General features: G+C 40.8%; 1 protein-coding gene across 1 annotated transcript; it reads left to right on the forward strand.

The window, feature by feature from the left end:
• The first annotated feature begins 805 nt into the window (after positions 1-805).
• On the forward strand, positions 806-14,134 carry jpt2 (Jupiter microtubule associated homolog 2). The gene is made up of 5 exons (XM_070900981.1): positions 806-923; positions 8,293-8,435; positions 10,723-10,865; positions 12,189-12,228; positions 12,463-14,134. Exons 1-5 carry the CDS (start codon positions 874-876, stop codon positions 12,612-12,614), a joined length of 528 nt encoding a protein of 175 aa, XP_070757082.1. The 5' UTR covers positions 806-873; the 3' UTR covers positions 12,615-14,134.
• Positions 14,135-15,882: the final 1,748 nt, after the last annotated feature.

Consider the following 15,882-nt stretch of genomic DNA (forward strand, 5'->3'; position numbering starts at 1 on the left):
TCTGAAACGTTAACTGTTTCTCTCTCCACAGGTGCTGCCTAGCCCGCTGAGTATTTCCAGCATTTTCTGTTTTTATTGCAGGCCATTGGTCTATGCCGGTTTAAAAAATACACACGAGCCTGCTCACACTCGAATGACCTCTTTTCACCCTGGGAATATCGCTCAATTCCCTTCTACATCATTTATTTTCACGTAAGGTTATCTTATCCGTTTTAATTCTGCCGCAGTCACGAGTGCCGCAATCTTTACATTGGCCCGATTCTCCAAGGATAGCTCACTGGTTCTGAATACTTTTGGCGCGGATTACAGAAGCACGCGGGCCGTTCTTTTCCTCTTGTTAAGGGCCCACGTAAGTTAAAATATCAAATTACAGATGTAATAGAAAAGGAGTCTGTGTTGGTATTGACGCGAGAGAACCCAAGAGAAATTAGCTATTACGGTAGATGCCTGACGTGCCTTTCTCATCAATGGCTCGTGCTCAAAGTAACTGTACAGGATTCGAATTTATCCAATCAGGACACACCTTCTGCTGGGTGGGTGGGATTAAATGACGTTTCGCTGTCAACCTGCTGTTTTGATTGGCCAGGGGTCTGGGTTAATGGTGGTGAACGCGAGCGAATCAAACATCAGGATTCGCTTTATGGGCGGGGCTTCCTTTTGACGGCGACCCGTCCGGGCCCGCCTCTCTTGGAAAACTATCCAATCAGAGAGTACGAATCCACGCTAAGGGCGGGACGATTACTGATTGACACGTAGATTAGCCAATGAGAGGGGCCCTGCTGCTACTTTAAATGAGGATTGGTGCGGGCTGTCTCTCAGCGGCCGTTAGGGAGAGAGTCGGACCGGAGCGAAGTGAGAGGACACTGGGCCAGAATGACTTCCACCAGCACTTTTCAGGGTTTGGAGAACAGACCCAATTCCAGGTGAGAGGAGGCCGGCAGCCGGTGTGAGTGGAAGCACCGGCGGCGGTTAGTCCCCGAGCCGGTGCTTGGCAGCGGCTGAGCCCCGCGGTCAGTGTCCGTCTGTCCGGACGGTAGCGGGATACCGGGGCCGTGTCCCTCCCTGGGGAAGGTTACCCGTGACTGGCCCAATTCCCGGTCGAGAGCCGCGCACCTAGGACGTGTTGCCATGGTTACCGCCGGGGTGGGGGGAAGGAAATCCCCGTTTCCATCACAGCTTGCACTTCCCCGCGGAGAAGTATCTCAAAAGTTTTCTATCCGGTGCGGCACCAAGCGCTTTAGGGTCAGGCTCCAAGCGGCGCTGGTCCAGCCGCCCTCCCCGGCTGAAGCTGACCGCTGTCGGAGCCCGGCGCCTCCCTGAAGTCCACTCATCTTGAGGCATAGGGGTCCATCGCCACCGTGTGACGAGCGAGGCTGAGTTTCACTTTGACTCTCACTTCCGTCTGCACAATTGATGCTTCGTCATTTTGATAGTTTACACAATATTGCGTCGCCCATGGGCTCCTTTTTAAAATGTGACCAATTCGGCAACTCTAAGATCGCATCGTTGAGTTATTTTTAAAAATCTACCAAACAAGCCTTCAGTCTCCTTTTTATATTTTTCTTCTGTTAGCTGCTTTGCATATGTGGTCGTTGGGCATTCATTTTTGGAATCTTTGGTATGCGATTGTATTCCTTAAATACGACAGCCTTTGAAGTGTGGGGACAAAGTTCGAGTTTTTTTCTGTACTGTCCTGAATCCAACAGGAACTTGCTGCATTTTATCACTCCTACCCTTTCGGAGTATGTGATCTTCTGTAAAGACCAGGAAGGCTTCACCCATGTACTGTACTGAGCTGCTGTGACAAGGCGACTGACTAGGTTCTCTCCGGATGAGCTGATTGGCTTTTTTAGATTGGTATTAATACGGAGAGGTGGAGGTGCTAAGATTTTAGCCTTGGGGGAAGGAATTCATCAGATCTGTTGATGCGAGGATCGAAATGGGCTTGACTGTGTTGTTGGTTCAGTAATCTGTTGGCACTTGTGGTTTCACGTGTATAAGACAAATGGACCAGTGGCGACATTGCAGCTTTGTTTCATCTTAGCCAGCCACTTTCCAGCAAGGATCTCTCTGGAGCCCTCACGTCTGGGAGCATTAATGTACCTTTAATCTCCCAAAACAGTAATTCCGATTGGGCAGGTGCTTAACTTGATTTGAATGTCTTGGATATATGCACCATCTTGTGTGGACTCGTCCATTGAGGATGAAGAGAGCATGTTTTAATCGGTATTGACCACTTGATTACTTTATTCCTCTAGGCTCAAGTATTTTCTGCTAGACTCTTGTACAGGTTGAACCTCCCTTATCAAGAACCTATTCTGGATGAGGGGTGGTCATGTTAAATTGGATGGTATAGGGGCTGGCTGGCTTGGGGCTGTCAGTGTGGCAGAGATCATGGGTTGGGAGGGAGTAGCAGGTGGTGGTGGATTGTGGGGTCAGGCCAGTGATTGTGGGAGTTGGCAGTGAGGAAGCACTTCAATTTGTTCATGTCGGTGCTCTGCGCATGTGCCACCCGGTAGCTGGGAATGATTCTGGACGAGGGGTGGTTCTGGATAAAGGAGATTCAACCTGTACATTGTAGGTATACAGACAGGTCAGGTAGCACTCGGTGCTTGTTCACTGCTCTAGTATCGAATGGCTTGTCTTTAGGCCTGAAGTGTTGGCCTTGGCTTAGTGGTGATCCACTCCTGAGTCAGGTGATAAGTTCAAGCACATAAGGCTGATATTGTGACAGAGGGTACTATGTTTTTGGAGCTGCCATTTTTCAGATGCAGTATTAAACTGAGGCCCTGTCTGTTCAAGTTAATGTAAAAAATCCCCACCAGACACCAGTGCAGAGGAGTTGCACTTTCTCCCCTCTCCCCTCTTTCCCTCCCCCCCCTTCCCCTCTTTCCCTTCCCCCCCCTCCCCACACCCCAAGCCCTAGCCAACAATTATCCCTCTGACAAAAACAGATTATCTGGTCACTGAGACTCAACTTTGTTCTTTTCATAGTGGGAGTAGCAATAATGCTTAAATTATGTATTTTTTTGATGGGAGCTGTTGTGACTATCTTATCAAAGGCTCATTGTGTCCTGTTAAGTCAGTTTTTTACAGTTAAACTTTTAACTGCAGGCTGTGGTCTTTGTTAGCAACAGCCCTGCTGTAATAATCCTGAGAAAAGGTCATTCACCTGAAACATTAACACTGTTTCTCTCCCCACACATGCTGCCTGACCTGAGTTGCCAGCATTTTCTGTTTTATTTCAGATTTCCTGCATCTGCAGTATTTTGCTCTTTTGCCACTTTGTGATAAATTGAGTACTTTGTTTTAAAGGGTTATCTTTTTGGGAGCAGTGTACATTAGGAGTCCATAAGACTATCTAATGCAGAGCTGAAACTGGACACCTGAACAAGAGGGCATAAGTTTAAATTGGTGAAAAGCTGGTTGAATAAGTTGAAAGGGTCAAGCTCTATGAGCCAAAATGGATTTGTTTGTGCTATTTTTTTTTACATGTAGTGCAAGGCCTCTTGCAGTTCATAATTATGTTGTTGCTTATGAATGTCACTGAACTTCAAAGGTTCTCCAGTCTGTTAGAACTACTTATGCCAAAAATGCTATGTATAAACTGATTCTAATGCTTAAAATAAACTGATTCAGTAATGTGGTATAATTAGTACACTAAAATGTGACTAGTTCCTGAATTCTCTTTGCTGTACTTAAAAGTCAGACTTTAAATTTTTATTTCAATAAGGGTATGGAGTTGAACTTTTATGTAATCTGAATGACTGACTGAAGTAACCTTGAAGCAGTTGGGTTAGTTAATTGCTGCTTTAACTTAGTAATATGAAATAAAGTGATTATGTTCATTCTTAGGATTGTCAATTTATAGCCATACTGCTCAGGATCCTGTAAAAAATGTTATGTTGACTGTTTCGAGCTCTGACCTAAAAGTAGTGGTGGGGAAAGTGCAACTCTTTCCTTTGGCGCAATCTCTAAAATAAGTTTGACAATTTGAATTGCTATAACGGCTCACATTTTGGTATTTTTCTTTAAGGGTTTTGGCATTGTGTGTGCAAATTTTGTTTTTTAAAAAAAAAATCATAAATTTACAGCATGGAAGGAGGCTATTTTGGCTTATTGTCTCTATGCTGGCTGACCAAGGTATCTAGCCTAATCCCACTTTCTAGCATTTGGTCTGTAACCTTGTAGTTTATGACACTTTAAGTGTATATCCAGGTACTTTTTCAATGTGGTGAGGGTTTCTGCCTCTATCACCCTTTCAGGCAGTGAATTCCAGACCCCCACCACCCTCCAGGTGGAAAAAATTATTCCCTTCATTTCCTCAACCTCACCAATTACTTTAAATCTATGCTCCCTGGTTGTTGACCTCTCTGCTAAGGGAATTTACCAAAATTCCCTGGATTCTGGGGAGATCCCAGCAGATTGGAAAACTGCAAATGTAATGCCCCTAATTTTAAAAAAAGGAGGCAGACAAAAAGCAGGAAACTATAGACTTAATTAGCCTAACATCTGTGGTTGGGAAGATGTTGGAGTCCATTATGAAAGAAGCAGTAGCAGGACAATTTGGAGAAGCAAAATTTGGTAAGGCAGAGTCAGCATGGATTTATGAAGGCAGTCATGTTTGACAAATTTGCTGGACTTCTTTGAAGATGTAACAAACAGGGTGGATAACAGGGAACCAATGGATGTGGTGTATTTGGACTTTCAGAAGGCATTTGACAAGGTGCCACATAAAAGGTTACTGCACAAGATACTGGGTTTGGAGGTAATATATTAGCATGGATAGAGGATTGGCTAATAGTCGGGATAAATGATTGGCAATTAGTAACCAGTGGGGTGCCGCAGGGATCAGTGCTGGGACCCCAACTATTTACAATCTATATATAACTTGGAGGAAGGGACTGAGTGCAACGTAGCCAAGTTTGCTGACGATACAAAGATGGGAGGAAAAGCAATGTGAGTAGGACACACAAATCTGCAAAGGACATAGACAGGCTAAGTGAGTGGGTGAAAATTTGGCAGATGGAGTATAATGTGGGAAAATGTGAGGTTATGCACTTTGGCAGAAATAGTAGAAGCATAGAAATTTACAGCACGAGGCCATTTCAGCCCATTGTGTCTGTGCTGGTCGACAAAGATGCACGGCCCTTGGTCAGCAGCCCTGAAGGTTGCATATAAACCTATGAACAATGGCAGAAGGGCAAAGAGTACACAGCCCAACCTGTCCGCCGCACACAACTGCAACACCTCTTGCACTGAAACATTCTACGCTCCACTCCAACTGGAGCCATGTGATCTCCTGGGAGAGGCAAAAACCAGATTTAAAAACTCAGGCCAATTTAGGGAGAAATAATCTGGGAAAATTCCCCTGACCCACCAGGTGATCACCCTGGCCATATTTGATTCCCTGCAGTACTTGCCATTATATCTGTGCCAACAAAAGATTATCCTGTCTAATCTCCAATAACCAGCTCTAGGTCTGTAACCCTGCAGGTTACGGTGCTAAGTGCCCATCCAACCATCTCAAAAGTGGTGAGGGTTTCTGCATCCACCACTCTTCCAGGCAGTGAGTTCCAGATCCTCACAACCCTCTGCGTAAAGATTAAATGGTGGAGTAGGCTCGAGGGGCCAAATGGCCTACTCCTGCTCCTATTGTGTTGTATCCTGAGTATGTTGACCTGGAAGCTAAGTCCTTTTTTTTGTAGTATAGACATATCTCAAGGAAGGTAATGCAAAACCAAGTTGATCAACCCATAGAAGGGTGTGTGCTTTATTACCTTTCCATTTGTTTTATTAGAGGTGGTGAGATTGAGTAAAGTAGAATTTGTTTTGACTGTTCTATTTTCACTTGCCATCTATGAAATTAAACAGTTTAACAATTCATATGGCCTTGTTTCCAAGTGTTTTTCAGTCTGGAATCAAAACCAGACACACCATTTCAGATTATAAGTGGTTCCTTTTGTTGCATCCCTGTATTATGGTAATGTATAACTAGATATTGGGCAATACAGGCACATGCCTGAATAAAGACACTTGTCAGTCTTGGACAATTGAGCAGTGCCATTGTACCCAAGAGAATATCTAGGGCAGACCTGAAACTGGTAGCACTTCTTTTGGAGGATTTGACTTGTTTTTCCTACATTTCTTGTTAATGCTAAGCATATACCTACTTTAGATTTTTTGATTTTTTTTTTTGCCATCTGGTTTGATGGTGGTAAAATGTTAGTTTAGTTAAGTAGGATAGGAGGAAGCATATGTGGAGCATGGATTGGTTTGGGCCAAATGGCCTGTTTCTGTACTGTACATTCTACAAGTTTAACATTTTCCCTCCTATTGTGCACCATTTATGGAGTAGGGGATATGATTCCAGGCCTTTACCAATTCTCCTGTGAGCCAGCTACTAGAAGGTGCCTGTTTGGATGTTTGCTTGGCTTTCCTAGAGTTAGAAAGTTGTTGATTCAATCTTGAACACTTACTCAGCTGACCGTCCAATGCAGGAATGAGTTGAGTGCTGTGTTGCAAGGGTTATCCTTCAGTTGAACATTTTAATGTCTTGTCTGCTTGAGATATTGTCAGAATGACTACTGCATTTGCTAAATAGTTGTTGTCCTCTGAGGTGATATGAAAATGATATATGTTTTAACCCTCCATCAGTTAATACTTTAGAGTCTTTGTGTAAAATGTTGATTGCTTAGTGACTCCTACTTTAGTTTGCGAAACCTCTTGGGTTGTTGCTCTGTTACAATCTTGAGACTGTTGAGTTAATGTTCTGAGGTTTTGTTTATCAAAGCCCAACCACTTCTATTTGAAGCCCTGTGCTACATGAGTTGTTGCTAGATTTGCTTGAGATTAGTTGTGACTCTAATATTGGACTTATTCATCTATTCATTGAGTGCACTTTAAAGTGGTGACTGGTGTATCTAATCTGTGGGTAAACTTTATATACTAGAACTAAATTTGGACTAGCCAGTCTTAATCATGTTTTACAATGGACTCTGGACTTTCATTGTTTTAGGATGACATCACTTAAGTCCATTGTGAGACAGCACTAATATGAGTTATACTGCAACAACATTGAAATTGGTACTGCAGGAAGTAACCCTGAACAGTACTATAGTATGTTTTTTAATTCCCCTGTCCCTTTGCTTGAGCTTGCTTAACATTGACTGGCAGCAGATGACATTGTATAGTTGTGTATATCTAAAATCTGACTTTAAATATTAAGTCCATGATCATGCCTAAAGTTTGTTTTCCAAGTTACTCACTGTACTCGTGTTGACCTGTTTCTGTAGTGTAGTGAGCATCCCAATCACGTAATGTGAAAGTTCCTGTTTCAAAATCACACAGTAAGAACTGGCACAGCTTAGTCATCACAATTGGATATCAGACTACCTTCGGGTCTAATTTGTTAAATTTATAAGATGGGCAGTTTAAATGAGTATTAACATAACCACTATGCTACTATACCCCCCAAATTAAAAATTAATCTGTTAAACAGATCCTGAGTTTTCACTTTTATTTTGAAGCAAGTTGAAAACTAGAGGATCAATAGAATCATAGAAGTTTACAGCACAGAAGTACCCATATTGTAAAATAACAATTGCATAATAGAATAGTTCAAAATATCCCTAGGTTTACCACTTCAGAATGATTCTGATGCGAAGCAGTATGACTGAGAAAGTACTATTAGTAGTTTTGTCAAACTACAGTCCATTGCCTTTGTGTTCAAACAGGAAGAACTAGAATATCAAGTTGTAAAACTTAATGTGTGGTTTTGGGAGAGTGGAAAGAAACATCTTGCTGTTCCCCAAAACTCAACATTTGGAAGACATTTCCATGTGCATAGCCCAATGAATTTGTGCAGTCTTGCTCCCATTTGCTACTGGGTATAGGCTCAAAATAATTAATTGTATGGCTAGCAAGGTAACTTGGTGTGGAGAAACAAGCATACTTCCAGTGGGTTGATGCTCTTGAGGCAGATTTTAAAAATACTGTTCTCTCCAACGTACTATAACAGGAGTAGATACTATTGATGCTAGGTGTTTGCTTTATTCCTTTTTAATACTGAGTTTAATTAAAAACCATTCCTTGTGTAATAACTGACATTTTGTTGAACTGTAATATCTGTTGCTTGGTAAATAGTGCTAAGGCCTTTCCATAATGTTTGCAGGGTTGCCTTGAGTTGGTAAACTAGGTTCTCTGGGATTTTATAGTATGCGCTAGGGGTAGAAAAGCAGATGACTGACTAAAATGGAGCACTAATAATTCTTGACTCCTGTTCCTCATTAGCCGAGTGCTCAGACCACCTGGTGGTGGTTCCAGTAACATATTTGGTACGACTGATGTGACATCCAGCAAACCCCACAAGATGGCATCCAACATTTTTGGACCACCGGAAGAAACTTCTTTGCCAAAGAGATCCAATCCTCCAGGTAAAGACCAATTAAACTAATCTTTTCAAGCCCTGTAATTTGTGGATGGCCACTGGGTGATATTGGACGTACCGATTCTATAATGTGTATAGAATCAGTTTGTAGATATCTACAGGATGGTGCATGATAAACTTCCCGCTTGCTATAATCTGCAGGTGTCTTTAGTGGCCGAGTGGGAAATCAGAGTCAATACTGCTGGTTGAGGTCCTATTGGTATTTAATAATATAAACATGTTGTAACCATGCTGCTTGTTCAGGGCATTAACTTTTCACCATATTAATGACTTGGATGAAGGAATTGAAAGTTCAATGTGTAAGATGACATTGAGGGACAATAAGTAGTACAGATGGGAGCAGGAAGTTGCAAAGGGACAGACTGAGTTGGTAAAATTATGGCAAATGGAGTTGTGTGGTCAAGTGAGGTCATCTTCTTTGGACCCAAGAAAGATAAGTCTAAATGGTGAAAAGCTTGGGACGAGAGCAGAGATTTGGGAGTCCCAAGAATACAAATTAAGTCAGTACAGGTGTATATATAATGGCATGTTGGCCTTTATCTTGAGGGGCTGGAAGGAAGTTGTGCTTCAATTGTAAGGAGCATTGATCACTGTCTGGAGTACTGTGTTGGGCATTGCACCTTGGAGTATATTTGGGGGAGGGGGGGGGGGGAAATGAGGCTGCAGTGCTGATTCACCAGAATGACACTACGGCTTTAAAGGATTACATTTTGACCTGCATTCCCTTGACTACAGTCAGAAGCACCCACTGATTTGCAGTAGCACATTTAGTCCCAGATTTATGGCAATATTCTGAACTGAGCACTTTTCCTTTTTTACTGGTTTCATCAGTTGTTCAGGGGACTTTGCCAAGTGCTATGGCTGTCATCTTTTTCATTTTACTCAACATTGGGGAAATGGTGGGTTTTTTGGAGGAGGAACAATGGATGATAGACTGCACCTAAATCAACATTTGCAACTGAGTCTCTGACTTGGCAATGACTATACAGAACTGGTTACATAGGTTGCAGGACAACCAGCAGTCAGATAGAGCTGAGATCTGCTACAAGGTCCTCTGTAGCTATTGTGCACCATAGGGTTCTACCCATGGCAGTGATCTATTGTAATGTCAGTTGTCTTCCTCATTCAGGAACACTAATGTTGTCTTGAGAAGAGCCCTTCTACTTGCTAGTCTTGACAGGGTTTGGAAGTATTTTCTTCATTTGATCACATTACTTTGTACCTCATTTATGCTAGCTACTGAGATTTGCCAAACAACTTTAAGACTGAAATGTGTGATAAAAATATTTATAATGGCTGCTGATCTTTTATCTGCCACTTATCTTTTGATTGAATTGTTTGAAATTTATTAGCCATTCCTAATTGGCCCTCTTTATAGCTTATTGTTCCTCCCATTTTCCTTTGGTGAGCTCACTATGTTGCTACATCCAACATAGCTGGGAGCTTACCCACAATCAAACATGATCAGCACATTGGTAGGTGGGCAAATCTGCCCCACCTGACAACTGTCCAATTGGCAAATCAAATAGTGCCATGGATTGCACTTTGGGAGTGGGATTGGGGGGGGCGGGGGTTGCAAGAGGATAGAGAAGCTAGCTTCTGGACTTGCAAGAAATTACAAAGGGATCCTCAATTTAGAAGTTCACTAATGAGATCAAAATTGAAGCTGGCAATTGATGATCGCAAGCATCAGGACAGAAATAAGATTTCAAAATGATATGGCGGATGATCTAAATGATGTGAAATGTATTGCTGTTAATGGGAATTGTCAAAGTCTGAATATCAATCGAGTGAGTGAAAATCCCCTAGGAAGAAATTAGTTACTGTGCCCCAGTGGTTTCAGATTTGCCATGTTTACAAATACAGTAATGAGGGGTTGCAACTTGGTTGCTTTAAACTTGAGGGACTGAATTCCTCCCTTTCTGATTTGAGGATTAATAGTATTTCTATTTGGCACTGGATTGCTTTCAATTATTTGACTTTTGCATCTGCCAGTTTCCCCAACTCCTTTTTATATTATCCATAGAATGGTACAGCACTGAAGGAGGCCATCTGTCTACCTTTTGAAAGCTATCCAATTAGTCTCCCTCTCTGCCTCTTCCCCATAGTCCTACATTTAAGAATTTCCTTTTGAATGTTAAAATTTTCTACCACCCTTTCAGGTGATGTATTTCAAAACAAACTTGCTGGATTAAAAATGTATTAATTGTTGATGCTGAACTTGAATCTGCAGATTCTGCTAGCTTTCTAACTGTTAAACTTTTTGTTTTTAGGTGGAAAAGGCAGTGGGATTTTTAGCGAGCCAGATCCTGTTTCTTCACAACCGCGGAATGTTCCAGCTGGTGCCAAAAGCAGTGACATCTTTGGGGAATCTGTTGCTTCCACTGCAGTTCTCTCTCATCCAAACAAACCAAAGGTATGGTTCATAAACACAGTGCCCTGTGTTCATTGAGCTGTTGTAAGGACTCCTTCTTGGGTGGTCCCTCATATCAAGAATGACTTGCTTCCACCAAAAAGGATGAGTTCTCAGGTGTTTCAATGAAGGATCTAATATTCCAGGTCCAGAACTGCATATTGAAGGGTGGAAGATGCCTGTGGATTTTAACATCTGGGTCATTGCACACCAGCCAGCACGGGCTTGATGGAGCTAGGTCTTGGTTCAGTGGCAAGGATTAACCAAGACAACTGGAGACCAGTTCTGCTGCACAGACCTAGTGTGGGCTGGCCTGTGCTGCCCCTGGGCCCTTGTCTCTTCTGGGTCCTAAACTTGTGCCTCTCCTGGGCTTAAGTTAGTTGTAGGATGGAGACTAAAACATTGAACTAATTCAAGAAACAATTGGATTGTTATTTTGGGGTAGTTAGCAAGCAATAACTTTTTTCTATTCTGATGGATGATGCAAGATTTCATCTATAACTATCTTGTGAACTTAAAACATTAGAATATAAATATACGACTATTTTTGTGGCATCCTGTCCTGTTTGAACTTTTGAATCAGTTAGTTCTACCCTTTCAAGTCAATAACTTTAAGTGTTGCAGAGTTTTAATGCTGAGCTCTTGTATTGGATGGTGTATGATGCCGAGGGATCACCTTGGTACATTTTGTTTACAGTATTTGGAACAGCACAAGTTAAATTGTTTCTGGCATATGATTCATCTAGAGGGTAATGGTGCAAAACCCCATTTGCCTGCCAATCCCATAAACATTATAAATTTTATGTTGTGGTGGCTACACTGATAGTGCAGGATTGTCTAGTGTTGTATTCAAGCAAGCTGAATGGCATCCATGATGGCTTGGTCTTGAAACTTCATTGCATGTTATAAAATGAGCAATTGGTATTTGAAGTATAGATTACATTGTAAATATTGTGGGATGCCTGCTTTGTCATGAGTGAATCTGAGCATGCCTTCACATTTTAGTATGAAATATTAAAAATTGGAGATAAATGTTTATTGGGAGTAATGGGAACCATTACATCAACTACAAATTATTAACCAAATCACCTAATGCTCAACCAATGGGACTTGTAGCTAGTCCTGAATTTAACTTGATCAGGTCCACCTCTAATGGGAAACCTGTTTTTATTGGATTCCAACTAACATCATTTGTGACTGCATAAAGTGTATCTGAAACAGTTTCTTTAATACTCCAGTGGTGTACTAATGGCTTGATTTGCATTACATAATGCAGTCTAGTTGCTGAATGGTAATGAATTTGTAACTTTTTTTTTTTAAAAACAGGATGCAAACTTGTTCTCTGATGCAAATGAGGAATTGAAAGGTGAGACTTGTATTGGAGCAAACTGATCATTACAGAAAATTTGCTTAGAGCAGTTGGCATGCATAAAATTGATATCCAAATGTAATATCAAATCTGAGCATAAAGTAGCCATGATGCCTTTATTTTAAGTAGCAAAATGAAATATTGGAAGTTAGATATAAATGTTTACAATATTTAGGAACAAATTAAAACAATTAGCTACTGAATAAAACAATGTAAATTTTATTTTCCCAGAGCATGAACAAGAAAATGAAGAAACGGAAGATGACGAAAATACAAAGGAGCCCACAGTGGATGATCATGAACCTCATCTAGGTCCACGTCCACGATCCCATAACAAGGTCACCCAGCCCCCTGGTGGTAGATCCACTCTTTCGTTGTTCTAAGGAAGCTCTCTGCTTTGTTTGACTCTTTTTTTTTTTCTCTTCCCAAGTCTGCATGGAACAGTGGGTAAACTTGAATACACTTCAACTGAGTTGTGAATAGAACCTTTTCTGAACAGCATCTGAATATTTAACAATCTGTTTTTCCCTGTCCTTTGAATGTTCATCTGTGAAAGGCGAGTACATTTTATTTTCAAAGCAGCTGTTCATTTTCAACGAGGATTTGCTGGCCCAGAAGTATACTATAGCTTAAACAGAATTGTTTGTACCCATTGGTAAATGTGGAAATAATAAATGGTGTAAAACTTGCATTGTAAGATGAACTGGGCATGTCTGTTTAGCCAAGTGCAAGGACCTAGGCATTGAATGTCAGCTGTGTTGAACCTCATTGTTTATGTTGTGTCCCCTTTGTTGCAGATCCCATCAAGTGTCTTAAGATGTCTGTCTCCCAAGAGCTGCTTTTTTTCCTGCAGTGTGGACTAGTCCAGCCATAATATTTCAGTTCAGCCTTGTGCATGTGAAGTGTTTTCTGCACCCTGTGGAGTGACCTGGGACTAGCATGTTGTGGGGAGGCTATAATGGAATTACATGATTGTGGTAATGGAATGAGTTTGATCAGAATCATGTCCCAATCCTGTAGCTGTTACCTTAGTTCACCAAGAATATACAGTTGTGCAAAATCAGCCAATGTATTGAAAAGATTCTTTGGCATGATTGTAACATGCACATTATGTGCAACTCAGATTCTTCAGCTCCTTTATATTGATCTATGAACTAGTGTATAATAAACATTGCAACTATAAATGGGCATGGTAACATTTAAACTTGAAACAGAAAGGTGATTAGTTTTGAAATATATATTTTCCTGAATTGCATTGGGCAAATATTTCCTATCTTAAATTGGTTTCTGATTAGCTAGCTATAGTGTAGAGGAAATCTTCCCCATTTTAGATCAGGGATCTCTTGAAGATTTAACTACATTTTAGGCTTTTCTATGGCAGACTTTAAAACATACCATTGCTAGTTTTAATTTTGCTGATAACTTGAAAGTATTTATAACAAGACATAGAAAAGTAACATGAAATCTATACAAATGGGTAATAACATTGTACTGAAAGGTTGCTGTATTTAATACTCTTATTTAAGTTAATCATTTGCTGTTTGCAGTTTTGACATGACTTTGTTAAATGAAATGTTTTGTAGCATAATTCTAACCAATGCTCAATTTTGCTTGTGCTCTCAGGGTACATTTCTATTAGCTGCCTTGCAGTCTAGCTTTGGCAGCAGTGTTCAGGGTACTTAATGCTGTATCCTCACTGACTTTTTTTTCTATACTATAGTTCAAGGAATGTTTTGAAGGTTGTGCACACATGTATGCCAATTATTGCCAGTGAGGAAGCGGTCTTTTTTCCTGTGCCTTTTATGCAACCATCTTGGATGCAGATAACTGAATAGCAATAGCCAAAAAAAATTACTGAGTTTCTGTATTTTCTCATCCAATAAAATTTCTATTTTCTAGTCAATCTGAAGTAAATATTTGGCTGGTGGCAGATTTTCACCTCTCTCTCCTTTTCTCTTTCCCCCCCCCCCCCCCCCCCCCCAAAACTTGCTACATCTGCTAACAAACATGTAGGACATTGGAAACACTTAAACATTCCATCTCTAAGATTTGAGGGCAATTAAGTGTTGGGCATGAAAGGAAAAGCTTTTTGAAGCATGTTCTAGCAGTGGCAAAGCAGAGTATTTTGTATTTAATTGAAGATGTCTGAGGATTATGGGTGGAATGGCAAGTGTGAGATGGTAGCTGTTGGTTTAAACACATTGTATAAGATTTTCACTGACTTCTCTTTGAAGGGCAAAGAAAGAGGTTCTGCTGTAGTACCAGGAACAATGGCTGTTGTGTGCACTGAATGTAGAGTGGCATCATCAGGAAAGTAGTGGATAAAGTTGAGGTCATTTGATACCAAGACAGGACACATGCTCCTTGTAGAATTCCTTGAGCAAACCATAAGTTTGAGAAATTAAAAACAAACTTTTAGTGAAAGCCAACTGATTCCAGTGGGCATAGTCTGTGATGGAAGGTTTTGGAGATGAACATTTTTTTGATAAGCAAGAGTTCTGGAGTGGTGTAACAAGGACTTGTAATGTAAAAGTCATACTGACAGTTGTGGATGATTAGAACTTGAAATTAATGGTGGGCAGGCAAAATGGATGTAGTGCTCCAATGAGGATTTTTCAGTCTTAAAACTGCTACCCCCATCAGCCTCTTATTTCTCTAATCCTTGACCATGTTGCTTTCCAAATAAAATTTCCATTCTGGTCACAGCATGGAAATAACTCAAACCAAAGTTACAAATGCTGCTGTGACCATGCTACACAAGGTATTTGGCCATAACATTTCTATGCTTGGGTTGTACAATAAAAGTCAAATTTGCAGAAATTTTATAAACCTAAATGTCTATTTTGCACTTCAAAAAAAATTATACATGGAGGTTCTATTTACACCTTAACGAGGCACAACTTGCTTTGTGCTATTTTCCTCTGATGAATGGGTCTCTGTCCTCTATTGCTGTAGGCTTGGGTATTATTTAGGACTGAAGGTTATAAACTCCAGCAATGCTACAGAAAGGCAACATGACCAGCCTGAGAATTTGAACTATGATGGACTTAATTTCTCAAGTGTGTACTTGCTGACTGGAGACTTGCAGAGGATCTGATCCAAGTATTTACTATTAAGGGCATGGATATCATGATGTAAATAGAATGTTTGAGGTGATGTCAGGCAAAACTTGGGACCACTTATGAAACAAAACCAGAATGAAGTTTACTCTGAGGGTGATGAACCTGGTAGATCAGGAGGAAGTAGAGAAGACTTGTTCCTATCATCCTTCCAGAAATGTTAACACCTTAAACAGGGTGATCCAAGCACATTAAAAGCAAGCTATTTCTGGATAGCATTTATAGTTGATCAGGCAAACTTCACCTACTGATGGCTGAGTATTTTTGCCAGAGGATTCCTGAATTAGCATCAGGTCATTTTTTTTAAAACTACCTGGAGTGGGTGAATGGAATGGTTAATGCACATGATGGGGGTGAGCATGTATGGATACATAAGCAAATAAAATCTGACCAGGAAGTAGTTAAGAAAAAAGTTTCATACTGCTATGTAAACACAAATCATTTTCAGCTGGGTTAGCAGGAAACATGATCACTGGCTAAGTCCTACTTGAGGGGTGGAATTAGATTTCTACATCTATAGTTTAAACAGTCT

The sequence above is a fragment of the Pristiophorus japonicus genome, chromosome 15, assembly GCF_044704955.1.
Source record: "Pristiophorus japonicus isolate sPriJap1 chromosome 15, sPriJap1.hap1, whole genome shotgun sequence".
Taxonomy (NCBI): Eukaryota; Metazoa; Chordata; class Chondrichthyes; family Pristiophoridae; genus Pristiophorus; species Pristiophorus japonicus.